Raw genomic sequence first — 15,363 nt, forward strand, 5'->3', positions numbered from 1 at the left:
CTTTCACTGACAACATGCCTGGAACATGTTTTGATAACCAATAACAAAGCTATACTTGGCTGGCTATGAAGTTGACTGTTACGTTTCAGAAAAACAAAAACAAAAATGTATTATTTTTTTTTCTTGCAGTGTGATAAGATTTCTTAGCTGTTATTTTTATTTTTAATTGTGTAGATTTTCATACACAGCATTACAAGCACTACAGTGGGAAACACTGTGCACACTGCTTACAGCCTGTAATGCTGGTAATGTAAATACTGCCTTTTAGAACACTTTTTTTTTTTTTTTAAATAGAAAGTTGTTTTCAGGTTTTGATGTGTGGTTTTGATAGGTTGGATATTTCATTCACATGTTATCATTTAGTGTTGCCTTTTTTTCCCCTCTTCTCCCGGTGACCAAAATCCAATGTCTTATGTGTATTGAACACATCGATCTTAGTGTCAGGGATGAGTAACTTTTCTTAATGCTGGCACACTTTGTACATATAGACTTGTTAACGACACACAAACCTCCATTTACTCACACGTATACACTCGACTTAAGACCGTTTTTATATTGTCGGGAGGAAACGAGTATGGATGCATGTTTTTAAATATAGAAATATATATACATACACACACACACACACACACACAAGGGCTTTTAAAGTGCAAAATTTGAGATCTGCAAAGAGGTTCAATCAGAGTAGACTGGATTTCCTGCCAGAGCTAGGCTATGTTTACATTTGCTATAGTATTCTGAAGCCTTCCGATTATTTACCGTCTTGCACTCCCTCACACACCTACTTGTGTGACCGCACCAATGGCAACTAGCACTCCCCATAAGCTAATATTCACTCTGACATGCTGACAAATGTTGAGATACTCCATCCATTTTTAACAGCCAGTGCTTGAGCGTTGCAGACAATCTTGCTTTCGCCCCCTTTCTTCTTAAATTTGATGAAATGTATCTGCGTAGGCTAAGAGCTAAGGTTTATACAAGTCTCTTTTGAGACCTTTTTTTTTAAGTGTTTTTGTGTTTGATTTGCTTGGTTTGGTTGTAATCTCATTTAAAATGCTCTGTTCAGAAGTGTTCAACGCCCCCTCTACTTGAGCAGCTACATTACATTGAATGCCCTTCAGACAGGTTGTCTGGTTTAGAATCTGGGATAATCTTTTATGTGATGGACAAACTTATCAAATGTGTAGCCTGATCCTTTTAAGTGCCCAGTTTGTTTTGCATTCAAGTCATAAACCACAAATCACTGTAATGCATGACTGATGATGATGATCACACTTGTAATCAGAGGGAATGAATGTGTCATTTTTCCTCGATCTTAACAGTTACATTAATAAGGTTCTCATATCACTACATAGATCACTTCTATATGATCTTATGCAATGTTAAAAATATACAAACTGAGTATGACGGTTAAGGGGATAGATCTATATGGTCTTGCATAGGGTAAACCCAATAAAATGTTGTCATTCATATCTGTCTTTTTTTATTATTTATCTTCTGGCTCTTCGAAGTTACTATAATTTAAAGGAAAAAATAAAAAGAAGAAAAATTTTTTATTTATTTATATATATATATATATATATATATATATATATATAAATAAAAAAATTAAAAGCACCGTGCTCTTAAACTTTTGCAAACTATAGCAATGAATGGATAAAGTGGCGACAACAAATCGTAATATGTGATAATGGCGACCTCTTGAGTCGAGTCACGAAAGGAATAGTTGTCGTTGAGTAGTCGAAAAATATGCCTGTATAAATATAGACGACGGGGGGGAAAAGTTTTCGTTTATACCTAAAATTAAATTATCCGAAATTGGTCTTTTAGACGTATCGCTCATCTTAACTCTTTGGTAACTGCGCATAAAATATTTTAATCTCGTTGACAGTCGTAGGTTTAATGGGCTTTAGTCTAAGGCACCCAAAGATTATATATTACAGAAGAGAGAAATCCGTCTGGGTTTAAGACCACGCGGCTTACTTGGGTATGAAATTAGAAAAGATTTTTGATTTGTATTTTCTATAAAGTGTTTAAAAAAAAATCCCAGGTAATCTTCTATACTTTGCAATAATGTATCATATTTTCACTTGAACCTTTGTCATTTTTTTTTGATAACATAAACGGCGCTTGAACGAAGAGTACGAACCGCAAAGGTAGAATTTCCCCATCGACATAAACTTAAATAACAGTTTTTCTAACGCACTGCGCTCTAACAACGGCAGCTAGGCTGCTCGAATTAAATGAAAGCTAATAAACGACTAGTTCGGGAAACTCTTTCGGCTAAACCCAGGGCAGGTGAAGAAATACATTCAAAATATTAAACCCCCGAAAGAGAAATGCGCAGTCCGATTTTCCAAGAGGTATTTAAGCAAAGACGGAAGTAAAGGACGGATGAGTGTTTAGCATCGCTGTCTCTGGCTCGAGACGGAGCGGGTGGTTTTTCAGGAGGGAAACTTTACAAGGTTTAACGGGATTTGAGCACGATTAATTCATTTCGCTTAATTACTAGAGCCAGTGCAGCCATACTGAAAGGTAGGAGTACACCCTGAACGCGGAAACGTTCATTTTTGTCGTGTATTATTACATTTTACCCGCTTCAGTTTGCGCCATTTTCGCTAGTTTGGTAATGCATAAATGTGCGCATTTTAGCTCTGGCGTTCTTTGTCCCTATTCTTTAAAAGATAATGATGTGGTTCATCCCGGTGGAAAATCTCACACCCCTGTTTCTACAAGGCAGTTGCTATTATTATGCGTTAGAAGAGAGCAAGTGATCGTTCTTCTCCCATCCAAAAATTGTCTTCGAAATCAAGTGCAATTGCGCAGTTTTGTGCTGCATCAGGCCGTGTCAGACGCTAACAGCGCCAGCGCCTGTTGGGATGTAGCTCCATTCTGGCGCACATGAGTTAGCTTGTGAAGCTAACCGGCTAGCGTGCTAATCAAATAGCTTTGATTGTCAGTTTGTCAAAGTGTCTGTTGACGGCAACGTCACGCCGAAGTTCAGCAAACATATAATGAGTAAGATCTTCATGGATCCCCTTTTTAGCTTTAAAACCCTGGTCGCGGAAACGGTAGAAAATGGTAGAATTTTTTTTTTCTTCCTCTGGAGCGGTTATCTCCACCGGCTAACTTGGCTAGCCTTTTAGCGTCGCAGACTTGTCGAAATAAGCTGTACTTTTACACACACACACACGCCCCGAGGCCAATAAAAACAGTTTAGCTTGCATACTAGAACATCAGTTTATGATGAAGTCCGTTTGTCTCGTACTGATAAATTGCGGTGGTCTTTAATCACTAGCATTGTTTTGTTGCTTTACCTCGTTGTCATTAGCTTCAGTGTTTAGCGTTTATAGACATTCCTATGCAGCATCCTAATTGCCACCGACGCTAGTTGGCAACACGGTTGGGTATGTGACTCGATGCAAGTCAGAAAAGTACCAAAATTAATATGCGCCATAAACAGGTTGAATGTTGTACGTCGTGTCCGTGTGATTTCACACACGAGAAATGTTAATATCACAATACTTTGTTTTTTTGGAGTAGGGTAGGGAGGGGGCTCATAACTTAAACCAGTTGGAAAAGGACCTGAACTACTGATGCTCTGTAATAACACTGGATGCCCTCTTGGTTTCTTTACAGTATGGAAACTTTCAGTTTTTCAAAATTTGGCTGCAGCTAATGGTCATTCTAGAGTATGATTTAGGTTAAATTGTTTCGACTAGCTGCCTAAAACTTTAAACATGTCGAATTAGAATACTAAGGAAATTGTTTTTTTATTATTGTTATTATCTTTAAAACAAAGGAAAGCTAAAGAGCTATTCGTTTCAGAAGACAGGACAGCCAGATGTTTGGGTTTCTAATCAACCTGACCCTCTTTCTTTGCAGGAGTCCACAAATCATGTCAGGCATTGCATTGAGCCGGCTTGCCCAGGAGCGCAAGGCATGGCGGAAGGACCATCCTTTTGTAAGTATTGGCTCACGAGATCCGTGCGATGAAAGCCTGCCTGAGTGTTGGTTAGAAAGTGTTTGCTTTCTAACAGACTTTCAAATTTCAACTCTTACTCTTCCCAGGGATTTGTTGCGGTACCGACAAAAAACCCGGATGGAACCATGAATCTCATGAATTGGGAATGTGCTATTCCTGGCAAAAAGGGGGTAATGTGTTTCATAGATTTGTTTGCATGCCGAGTAGATTTGTTTTACATAATTAAAAAAGACTCAATGGTCTTTCTAGGACAATGAGAATACTGTAGTGGATGTAAAGCATACTGTATGAGTAATTGCTCTGCAAAAACAACCCAAAACAAATTGAGCCATGATAAGTTTTAAAAATAATTTTACAGTTTGACTGGCAGTAGTAGTAGTAGTAGTAGTAGTAGTAGTAGTAGTAGTAGTAGTAGTAGTAGTAGTAGTAGTAACTTTTAAGAGTCAGTGATGTAGCCTTCTGTTTCTAAATTGATCTAATGATCGTCTCTCCTCAGACTCCGTGGGAAGGAGGCCTGTTCAAGCTGCGCATGTTGTTCAAGGACGACTATCCGTCTTCACCTCCAAAATGTGAGTTGCTGTGCATTCAGCCTGTAAATATGACAAATACACTAGCTATCATTTTGGCCTGCAGATGCTTTGGGAAATCTATTTGGAAGTAAAACCTGGAGCATAGTAGAGTTCCCATATTTTCAAGAGCCTTTAGCATTATCAGATACAATTTGTATGCCAGTACAAACTTGGTTATGTTTATCTACAGTCAGATCAAGTTAATTATTTATTTTTTTAAGTTTTGATGGTTTGAAATGGAACAGAAAAGTGCAGGCTCATGGGCATCCTCCAGCCTACTCGGCACATCTGTAAACTGTCTTTAAAAGCTAATTAAGGCTTCCTCTCATCAACATTTGGCAGCACTGAATGATGAATCTCTTCAGACATGTTAGTTTATTATGGTAATGAGAAAGAGGCTGATTTAAAGCCAAAGGTTTTAATTTAAGGTTAGTGCAGTAATCCTTTGGAAACCTGTGTTTAAGCTGTCAAACTGAAGCTTAGCAGTGCTGGGGATGTTCGACACCTCGGCTGTGATTGGTTGAATACATGACTGTTTTCTGGTCTTTGTGGGATAATTACAAATGTCGAGTTTTCAACTTTAATGATAGAAATCTAAGCAGCTTCATGTTTTTGTTGTTATTATATAAACAGCAGTGGAAACTGGTTAAAGTGTCTTTATTCCAGTGGCTGTGATTAATCTCTTTGGGTTACATGAAAAATTCTGCTCTTTAGGAAAAACTCCAGAATAACCTTTGCTTGACCTTTACGCAGCAGAGCAAATACAGACTTTCTCTTCTAATTATTTTAATTTGGCAGCGCTATTAAAGCCATTTAAGTAGTGCAGCAAGCATGTTGGAGCTGAGGAAGCTTGGCGATATAACAATGTTGCTGTAATTTTGGTGTTAATTCAGGGTCACGGCCAATAGATGCTTTCATGCATGCGTCATTTGCTGTTCCTTTTAAACGGGTTGTGCAAGATTTTTGCCAGTTGATTGATTTTTAGACCTGATATTGTTGTAAATTGATGGTAAAAAACTGCTTACAAACAAGTAGCAGATTCCTGTTGTGTGTCTCAAAACACTACCGTACTTACCTGCCACACAAGGCCAGAGCACCGTGGCTTACACCGGCTCTAATCCTGCAGCACGAGCTCCACGTTGTCTGAATGTCAAATTAAAATGACCTAAAGGCACTGTTTGTGTAAACAACAGACGCTGCTGTCTTCAGTGGAACAGTTCAGTCTGGGCACGCAGTGACTTTAGTAGTCTAACCCCTTTTGTTTGGTATGTATAATATACCTGAAACATAAAGCCCACTTAACATTTTGCCATCTTTCAGGTAAATTTGAGCCTCCACTCTTCCATCCAAACGTGTATCCATCAGGCACAGTTTGCCTATCGATACTAGAGGAGGACAAGGACTGGAGACCAGCCATCACAATAAAGCAGGTTTGTGTTGTAAAGTGAATTTCATCTACAGTAATGACCTTAAAGCCTAAGAGCGTGAGTGTGTTCACATGGTCTCTTAAAGTTCCAGATGTTTTCTGATTTTAAGATGACATTTCTAAACTGGAACCTTATCTAAGTTTATCAGGTAATCAGTCAAATTTTTTGATGCTGATAGGAAAACGAGACACGTAGGCTTTTGAATCCCTCGCTTAGCTTTCAGGCTGGGTGATATTTTAATAATGTTGGTCATGAAGCACAGACGGTGGCCGTGCTGTCATTTTAAGCCACGTTTACATGTAAAATAATCACACAGTAAGTTTGTTTTGTAACTCCTCACACCTGTCTACTGAATGCCTATCTCCTAACCAAGGATTGTACACAAAGTGGCTACATTTGTCACCAAATTGTTGTTTTTTTTTTAATTTTTTAAGGGAAGAAAAGCTCAGCTGTAAATTGGCGACATGACAGTCCTCCAGATTAACAAACACACTTATAAAGCAGACGAGTCTCGATGGGCAGTGAAGTGTGATGTACGCCTGTTTCTATTGTGCCTGAGAGGCAGAGAAGCACAACGCTAAATCGAGAGTCAAACCATAAGCTTAAAATATTTGCATCACAATTTGTATTCAGTGTTTAGCAATAGTCAATCATGACTATTATGTGGAGCGAGCAGTGTTGCATAAAGTATGTGCACTCAGTATTAAGTTGACTGATATTAAGGAGCCTTCAGAGAAGCATCCCAACCTGGTGAATTTCTGAAATGTTTCATTTTTATCTTGTAGATCTTATTAGGTATCCAGGAACTGCTAAATGAGCCAAATATCCAGGATCCAGCCCAAGCAGAGGCTTACACGATCTACTGGTGAGTGACGATTAATTCACATGAAACCAGCAATTTATTCACAAATGTAAGGCCACTGACATCTTAGGGCAAATTATTAATTAAGTGGGAGTTGGAGGTCTTGTTTTACAATAAATGAATAATTATTTAAACCAAATAACTGTTGATTAGATTTACTTGAATTTGAAACCAACATGGTTTTAGAAAGGAAAGCAATGTAGACCATGGCTGTTTATTTACTAATTTATATGCCCACAAGAGCAGAATTATTATTAGTGATAACTAAGACGGGGTTCTTAAAAAAAAAAAAATAGCATTCATACAAATCTTTAAATATGTACATCTTCATGCAGAAATATAGAGGGATCAGACTTTTTCTGTGTGCACTGGAGGGCTTTTTATAATATGGTGTTTCACTTCTTTTTTTTTTTTTTTTTTTTAAATCCACTCAGTGAACCTCAGACTTGATGACAACTTTTTCTCTGGCTTCATCATTCCCCTCGTTTTTCACCCAACATCCACAGTGAATTTGCCCCCTTGGGTCAGACTCTTAATACGGAGTTCTACTTTAATGTCTCGAGGCATCTGAGGGAGAACATTTAGTGCACACGGTCTGATATGTGTGTCAGTTGTGTTTTTTAACTACGCCAACACAATCATAGCCACCTGCACCACTTGCCAGATTTGGCACTGTAACAACTTTCTCATGAGAATGAACTTTTAAAGGTTGTCCTGGAGATGATCCAGCACACGTCATAGATTTGCACCTGCAGGTGGTCAAAATGGGGAATTCCACAGTGGGGTCAAAGCGGTCTGAGCAGTATAGAGCAACACAGGAATGCAGAGTGGACAAAGGCCAAATTTAAATAAGAATTTTCAGATTGCACCTCATATTATTTTAAGTTTATAACTAGCACAGGAAACTATTTATTTATTCATTTATTTATTGGGTGTGTCTCTGGGGACTAAGCTTGTGAAGCGTCTACCTATTTTAAAGTACACATGAGATCTTAACCCTGTAAAACCTGAACCCTAAAAATTCAATGTTTTTGAAGCAGGAGTTTTTATTGAACCTTCTGACGATTTAAAACACATAAGAGGAGTTTAACGGTTTAAAAAGAAATCTCATTGATGTAGAGGTCTCAAAAACTCCTGTATCACACATGAACTTCTAGGGTTTTCCACTGACTGATTAAAGATGTTTACTTTTTGAGCAGCATGCTGTGCCTGTTTTGAGTAAGCAGTCGTAATAACTGTTGTTTCTGTTTGTTTTGTTTTTAATGTCTTTTCAGCCAAAACAGAGTAGAATATGAAAAAAGAGTTCGAGCACAAGCCAAAAAATTCTCCCCCTCGTAAGGGCGAAGACGGAAGGAATGGGTTTAACAAGAATCACCTCCCGGCTCAGTCTCTCTATGAATGTGCTCCTCTCACATCGGGACTTGCTTAAAGACTTCTATTTAAACTCCACATTCTGTGCCATCCGTTCTCCTCTGACCTATCAGTTTTTTTTGTTCTTAATTGCCGGTTGGCGCATAATGCTGGGAGGGAATGGGTGCGTCAGCACCCAGGTAATTTCTTTTTAAACAATAATTGTCTTATGTCGTGCAAGGGACACAGCTTGGTACCGGTTTCATCAACTCCCATGCAAGCTGACTGTCATCAATATTTCAAGGAAGAAAATGTCGTTTTGTTTTATTTTGCTCTTTCACAGGGTCTTTTTGTTTCCTCCTTTATTTTCCATAAATTTAATGTAAAATTTAGCTTACTTCATTGTCAGTATTTCAACTGCTGTATAATGAATGGCACTTTTATACTGTTGTATCTCACTAGTGTCTCTAGATGGCTCTGTCTAATTCTCTTTCCCAGGTTTTCTATTCAGCATGCTGTAATATACAATAGATTCTGCTGCCTTGGCTGTCTTTTTGTTATTCAGAGTGTTTGCTATAAATAAAAATGGCCACAGTGACTGAGGCAGGTAGGCTTACTTCTGTATCAGACTTTAAGGTTATATGGTGCTTTGTTCATGTATGTGTTGGCTTAATAAACCTTTCTACATAATGTATTTTCTTTATTAAGAGCAGAATATACACAGAAGTTCATCTTGCATTTCAGTGATGCAGAAACAAAACGGATGAGTCACAAAATAAGACTTTCACCCTGTTTCCAGACAGGTTTGGACTGTGCATAAAAGATAAAAACATCAGTGAAGTAGTACATGGACAACATGTAACTAAATGCTACATAAAATCTGTAAAAAAAGGAAAAAAAAATTCAAGGTGCCGCAATGGCCCAGAAGTTTAGACCACAGCCTGATTGAAATCCTGTGGTGGGCCCTCAAGAGGACTATTTATAGCTTAATGCGCAGAATTAACAATAAACTGAAGTAACATTATAAAGAAGAGCATGTCAAAATTACCCCACAACGAGAAGGACTGATAAAATGAGTTATTTCTGCTACAGGTTCTATTAGCTACTGAATCGTAACGTGGACTACTCCGTCCAGTGGAAAAATGTTCCTTTTCATGACAACTTTCAAGCTTTCTTGAGTTGATCCCTGTTGGGCAAGACTTGTTTTTACAAGCTCCCATGGTGCTCTGCCAGGATAGAACTGGACTGCTGGAAAGCACTCAGGGTGCAGTACTCATTGCAGTACCAGGGAGGCTCCCTTTCTAGGGACGTGTCACTGCAGAGCCAGCAGCCCGAGTCTCCAGAAGGACTCCCTAATTGGGAGTCTAGAACCAGGCTGTTCATTGGGCTCCCCTGAGCTGAGAGTGGAATCATGGTGCTCACAGCGTACGGGACGCCCAGGAGAGTGGTATCACAGACCGAAGGAGTTATGTTGCTGTAGGAGCTGCCCTCCATCACGTGCTGGTCAAAGTGGGGTGGACGACAGTCATCCTCCTGGACTTCTGCACACTTTGTCAAGGTGTCGATCTGAAGCGTTTCCTCTTTTTCTAGCGTGTCTGCTGTGTTTTCTTGCGTAACCACCCAGCTCTGCAATCACAAGGTCAGTTACATCCTAATGACATTAAGTTTGGGACTTTTTTTTCTGTTTTTTACATGAAAAGCTGAACTTACCTTGAAATCTCCCTGGCAGTCACTGTACAGGGTGTGGAAATAGGGAGCCGGAGTTGGGATAAATACATTTTGCTTCCACCTGTGAGCATAGAAAGTGCAATATAGTACAAAAATGACTTTATATGAAACTTAATGTTTTGTGAAGTGAGGCTTTACATGATATAACGTTACTTTTTAACAGGAGCGTAGCAGATCAGTATGACGAATAGCACCAGCCCACAGATGGGAATGAGCACCTTCTTACACATTTCAGAAATGAACATGCGCGTTGACAAACCTGTGTGGGGAACACAATAGAAAATACTGAAGCAGAAGAAATCCAAGAAATCTATTTCTGCTTATGATTGTTTTATCTAAATCTAGCTGCTTTCTTTTTTTATTGAGACTCACCATCCGCAGCAGGGTTAGTCCTCCAGTGAGCCTCATCAGACCAGTGACTCCACTCGCCTTGGTACGTAGCCTTATTGGGAATGGACCGTACTCTAGCACTATACTCGGTGTCTGGTTCAAAGTTCTGATCTTCCAAAGAAATACCCGTACTTTGTGTGCTAATTTCACGAATTTTTACCTGAAAGAAATAAAACATAAAAGCATCCCATTAATTTTCAGAAGACAGAAATGCCCTGTTCTGTTCTTCTTTATAAACTTATTTGCAGGTTTAGTGTCATCATTTTCCACAAGAGTATCGATTCTGTCACTAGTTAGATAAACTAATGTAAATCTACGAGCCGCAACCTACCAACCACATGACGTCACGCTCCTTACTGGCCCTGCACGTTCTCAAAACTAACTTTAAACACTAGTTTAGTTTTTGAGAGCAGGCCTCAATGGTGTAAATTAGCCTTTATATTATTTCATGCCCCAAATTTTGGAACAATTTCGGCCTAATAAAAAGAAGTCGTAAAACCTTTAAATATGTGATCATCTACAGAACATAATACAAGAAGACTCCGAGAATTTAGAGAAAAAGGCCGAAAATTGGTAACACATGCTCCCATTCAGGGACCTGTTTACCCATTCATTTACTAAACTTAAGTGTCCCAGTACTTATGGTCTGCCTTGAATGGTGTAAGTTTTTTAATAGCAGATTTTGACACATTTTACTTTAATAGAAGAAAAAAAAACTGAAGACAAAATTTTTGGCTGCTTTCTGTCTCCCAGATTTATCTCTGACACACATTTATCCAGGCCTAGGGACCATCATTTGGAGCACATCAGCATGCAACACCCTGAATGTAGATTTGAACCAGAGATCTTTTATATGCAAGAGAGGGTGAAAAATAGGGTGTAAAAAAAAAAAAGACCCTGCGTGCTGGAGTCCGGTCGGCAAAAACTCAAATCTGGCCCAGTAGATGGTTTTGGAACTTGTAAAGGAGGGGATAATTTTTGAACTTTTAATTGTATTATTATAGCTGTTAGTAACAGATAAGCAATTAAATAAGAGAAACTTTCCTTCACTTTCCTGTTTTTTCTGCTAACTACTATAAAGACGACTGTTTCTTTTCTCATTTCTTTTTCTCTTTAAATTATTTCTTATTTCATTTGAAATAACAAAATTGTTCTATTAAAATTACAGGACAGTTTGGGCAATGAACTACCAGAACTTTTTCTGTAGTCGTGCTGACAGATTTTTCACTTACTCCAGCAGCATTTCTTTATCATGTAGAAAAACCGAGACAAACACTTGAAACTGCACTTCTTTATCTTACATTGAGATATCGCCGAGATGAAACGTACAGTTAAACTTTACACCAACAGAAAGGGGAATTTCACTACTCTGCCTAATGTTGTAAGATGTGTTTGACATGACTGCACTACTCGATGGAGCTGTTTGCATATAAAATGTGTAAAACCTCTGTTTGATTGTGTCAGATGGTTAAATGCCCTGTTTTAATTCACTTTTAGAGTTTTTACTCGAGCAAGTCCCAGCATGTAGAGGAACTGTGGAAGTGTGAAAACTCGTGCAATGCTCTATTTAATACAAACCTCAACTTGCCAACAGGTATAACCTGAATCTTTGTGCTCACAGAGACAGAATCAGATCAACAAGCGGTGTAAAATGCCTTCAGCTTGAATAAATTCACAGTTTCTGCCGCAAACTGTCGCCACACTGAGCTAACACCCACAGCACTAGCAGATAAAAACACTGCAGCTGTTTGACATCTCAGTTTAGAACTAGATATTTACCAGAAAGTATAGAAGATTTCAATTTTTTATTCTTATTTATATTATTACATTTGGAAAACTGTGGGGTTTTTTTTTACCTCACAACATAAAAAACAGGTTTTCATTTGTAGATTTTTACCATTCAGTTTTACCCTTTGTCATTCCTGCTGATTAGCTGAAGCATACCTTATGTTCTCCCCTCTTGTAGTAATGGAGCTGATACTCCAGGTTGTTGGGCAGAGCAGTGAAGCTGGTATAATTCTCGTAAGTGCTTTTCCAACCAAAGTGGTGGTGACTTGAGTTGTGGCTGACTGAGAGGCAGCACGGTGCGTTTGGTTTAACTGATAAGAAGATGTGTGACTGTTAAAAAACAATAATTCATACATTTATGAGTCCTGCCAACACAGATGATCATTACGCTGCTTACTGTTGTGCACAGGTAGGTACTGTTCATCTAGCACGTCACAGGTTTCAGACTCCTCATTTGGGTCGTGGCAAAGTGAGATTTTGTATACTTCTAAATCTGCAAACGTATCGTCATTATCGGGCGATGTTGTAAATGTGCAGAAATAGTTCTCTTTGGTGTGTGTCAGCATGCACTTGTACGTTCTGTGAGAAAAAGAGAAGCAGCAATAAGGTGCATGGCGTTAAAGGTGACCCATCATTCTTAAATGCGTTAGTAAAAAGAGTCTCACTCGAAGTCTGTAAAAATGAGCCAGTAGGAGCTGTTGCTGTTTGAGGTGTTTTCTGATGGAGTGATGTTCAGGGAGCAGTAGACGGTGGTTAGGTAATCATTGACACAGTGAAGATTGTAGTCCGCTCCTAGGAAACCCCATAGAAAAGATAGTTATGATTACAGAGCAAAACAAAATGAAGTAGAAACATTTCAAGTCCATGTTTAACTCAAGACTGTTAGTGAATAAGCATGTGCTAGCCAGTCCAGAATAGAATTATATTGTAATAGCTTAAAACACTCATGACTGGCCTATATATACACTGAAATTGTGTTTATATGAGAGACAATGAGATCTGCAGTGTGATTAATGTTCTAATCTAAAGAGAGCTAAAACCATAGATCAGGTGTCAGTATCAGATCAACAAGTCAAGTGCAGCTCTTACAAACGTGCATTAATACTAGTGCTATTTTTCCCCCCTTTGCGCTACCTTCTCTGCCTCTGCCAAGAAAGCAAACAATTAGAAGCGAAGAACCAACAGGAAGTTTCAGAATTATTCAGAAAGCATTTTTACACAGTCCCTATTGCTTGAAGCAACTGAATCATGATGATTTGCACTTTGATAATACTTTTCTATCTTTTTGAGTGCACACAATTCATGACTTGAGCTGCTGGCTGATCAACGTTTTGGGGTTCAGTGTCTTTCTCAAGGGCAATTTGACATGACGGCATGAGCACCAGGAGATGGACTTAGCAAAATAATGGACAACCTGTACAACGACATAGATCCAGGCATCTCAAAACATCATTTAAGTGCTGCTTTTGATGTATCATGGTTGTTGTAGATTAGCAACTAGGGTGAAATGCACAAAAACAGTAAATAGTTTGTCACTTTATTGTATAATGAAGAACCTCATTTGAGAGCTTAAGCTCATTTAGCCATTTAATCTAGCCGTTATTGCGTTAGTGTTGTTACATCTAGTGCTTTAAAGCTCTTACACTTACATTTTACAGCTGTACAATTGTCTTTTATCTGACGGAAAAACAAAAAAACAAAGTAAGAATTATAACCTGCTAATGGACTTCCATGTAGCCTGACGATGTTGGTAGATTTGAGCAGGAACACAATCAGCAGCGTCGCCTTCATCCTCAGGGGTGGATGCCAATCCATCGCACCAGACGCCAGCTCAGCCCAAAGATTGAGTCATACTGTCCTGACTCTTTTGTAAAGCGGGTTTTAAACGCAGACTGAGAGGCGTAACCGCTCAGGCTTCTCACACAGATAGCTGTCACTCACCACTATCATTGTCACTGGTGGGAGAGGATGTGCTTTTTAAAGAGAGCAGCTGTTTATGAAAGCGTGTGAAAAGAGTTTAACCTAGCAGTGTTTCATATTACAGTCTGTCTGACTGTGCACTTGTTTGCAATTGTCATGAAATCTTTACCAGAGCCCGTTTAGCTTGTTTAGAGGAAGCATAAGGTGAAGTGCTTTGGGCCGAGATGCTCCACAGCCCACCTGCTGAGGTGCATCTACAGTTTTAAGGTTACTTCATGTAGTAACTTTCTGAATGGGCACAAAGCTGGAAGACACAGCCGTCTTATCATCCAAACTCAGTTTGAATGACTGATGAGCTGATAAGCTGCAAAAACGATGAAGCCTGAGATGCCATGTGACAGAAATGACTATATAAACACCTTTCACTGAGCTCTAAACCTACAGCGTAAGATATCCACTCATTTCTGTCAGACATTCATCTGCTTTAGGGACACAGATTTAAAACACACCTCTAAACACATATTTGTGTGTTAACATTTTCTGCACATTGGCTGTAAATGTCTAAACAGGATTAAGATTTTTACCTTTTGTATACTGCACATCAACATCTTTTGACTTTCATATAATATTTTTTTAAAAGTAGGTTTTCTTTGCTATTTATTCCTGAGTTGTTTTATTCATATTTACAGAAAACAGTACATTTACGTGCTCTTCCTGTGGAATCTAGACAGCAAAAAGCCACGCAGTCCAAGTTTGCATGCCTTAATCTACCTTTAAGCCACCACAGCACTTTCTATATCATTATTATTATTACTTCAACAAGTAACCTGATATTAGAGTATGCTAATTATTGTGCAACCTGCAAGGGTGTTGTGCAACATGCACTGAGAGCAGATTAGCTGAAATTGGGGTTGTGTACGCCTTTGGTGAAAGATGTTACAAAAGATAAGAGCTGATGGTGAGTTTCACGGCTTCCTCTAGGGTTCATGATTTTGTTTATTTACAAATGTGTAAACACACTCTAGCAGACTGAATCTCACTTTAGCTGGATGTGTCTCGTTCATCATGCACTCGTGTTTTTTTTTACGGCCTGAGGGCCCAGTTACATAATGCATCGCCTGCTTTACTTGTGAAGTATGCTGCAGCAAGTATTAGTAGATATTGTGATGGGAATACCCGCAAACATTTTTTTGCGCTATAATACCATTTCAACAGGAAATGAATAAACACAGAATGGCAATGTATAAATGCGATTGCAGAGGTTAGGTTTCAAAAATACCTGTTTACCTCCGATCGTCTTACTTTACCACAGAACGAAACTGAGGCTTATTTTTACTAACTGAA

At 38.7% G+C, this 15,363-nt stretch overlaps 2 protein-coding genes across 4 annotated transcripts; one reads left to right on the forward strand and one right to left on the reverse strand.

Annotated features, from left to right (window-relative positions):
- Positions 1–1,944: 1,944 nt before the first annotated feature.
- On the forward strand, positions 1,945–8,883 carry ube2ib (ubiquitin-conjugating enzyme E2Ib). Of its 3 annotated transcripts, XM_080305149.1 has the most exons (8): positions 2,400–2,535; positions 3,544–3,638; positions 3,886–3,964; positions 4,072–4,155; positions 4,482–4,554; positions 5,875–5,984; positions 6,767–6,846; positions 8,118–8,883. In XM_080305149.1, the coding sequence occupies exons 3-8, from the start codon at positions 3,899–3,901 to the stop codon at positions 8,179–8,181; spliced, it is 477 nt and encodes a 158-aa protein (XP_080161275.1). In that variant the 5' UTR covers positions 2,400–2,535; positions 3,544–3,638; positions 3,886–3,898; the 3' UTR covers positions 8,182–8,883. The 3 variants fall into 3 exon arrangements, with proteins under 3 accessions (XP_026034614.1, XP_026034613.1, XP_080161275.1); XM_026178829.2 differs by lacking the exons at positions 2,400–2,535; positions 3,544–3,638 and adding an exon at positions 1,945–1,987; XM_026178828.2 differs by lacking the exon at positions 3,544–3,638 and having other exon boundaries at positions 2,366–2,535.
- Positions 8,881–14,033, reverse strand: LOC113028506 (interleukin-21 receptor). The gene is made up of 8 exons (XM_026178827.2): positions 13,815–14,033; positions 12,765–12,891; positions 12,497–12,678; positions 12,256–12,410; positions 10,294–10,471; positions 10,075–10,180; positions 9,904–9,982; positions 8,881–9,819 (listed from the first exon to the last, which is right to left on the reverse strand). Exons 1-8 carry the CDS (start codon positions 13,912–13,914, stop codon positions 9,400–9,402), a joined length of 1,347 nt encoding a protein of 448 aa, XP_026034612.2. The 5' UTR covers positions 13,915–14,033; the 3' UTR covers positions 8,881–9,399.
- Positions 14,034–15,363: the final 1,330 nt, after the last annotated feature.

The sequence above is a fragment of the Astatotilapia calliptera genome, chromosome 8 (assembly GCF_964374335.1).
Source record: "Astatotilapia calliptera chromosome 8, fAstCal68.1, whole genome shotgun sequence".
Lineage (NCBI taxonomy): Eukaryota > Metazoa > Chordata > Actinopteri > Cichliformes > Cichlidae > Astatotilapia > Astatotilapia calliptera.

Excerpts from the sequence above, each read along its gene's own strand:
- ube2ib (XM_026178829.2), top strand. The coding sequence starts at position 3,899 with ATGTCAGGCATTGCATTGAGCCGGCTTGCCCAGGAGCGCAAGGCATGG. Across the intron at positions 3,965-4,071 it reads GGCGGAAGGACCATCCTTTT|GGATTTGTTGCGGTACCGAC; the intron begins GTAAGTATTGGC and ends TACTCTTCCCAG. Across the intron at positions 4,555-5,874 it reads TCCGTCTTCACCTCCAAAAT|GTAAATTTGAGCCTCCACTC; the intron begins GTGAGTTGCTGT and ends GCCATCTTTCAG.
- LOC113028506 (XM_026178827.2), bottom strand. The coding sequence starts at position 13,914 with ATGGATTGGCATCCACCCCTGAGGATGAAGGCGACGCTGCTGATTGTG. Across the intron at positions 12,679-12,764 it reads CTCATTTTTACAGACTTCGA|AACGTACAAGTGCATGCTGA; the intron begins GTGAGACTCTTT and ends TTTTTCTCACAG. Across the intron at positions 10,181-10,293 it reads GACTAACCCTGCTGCGGATG|GTTTGTCAACGCGCATGTTC; the intron begins GTGAGTCTCAAT and ends TTCCCCACACAG.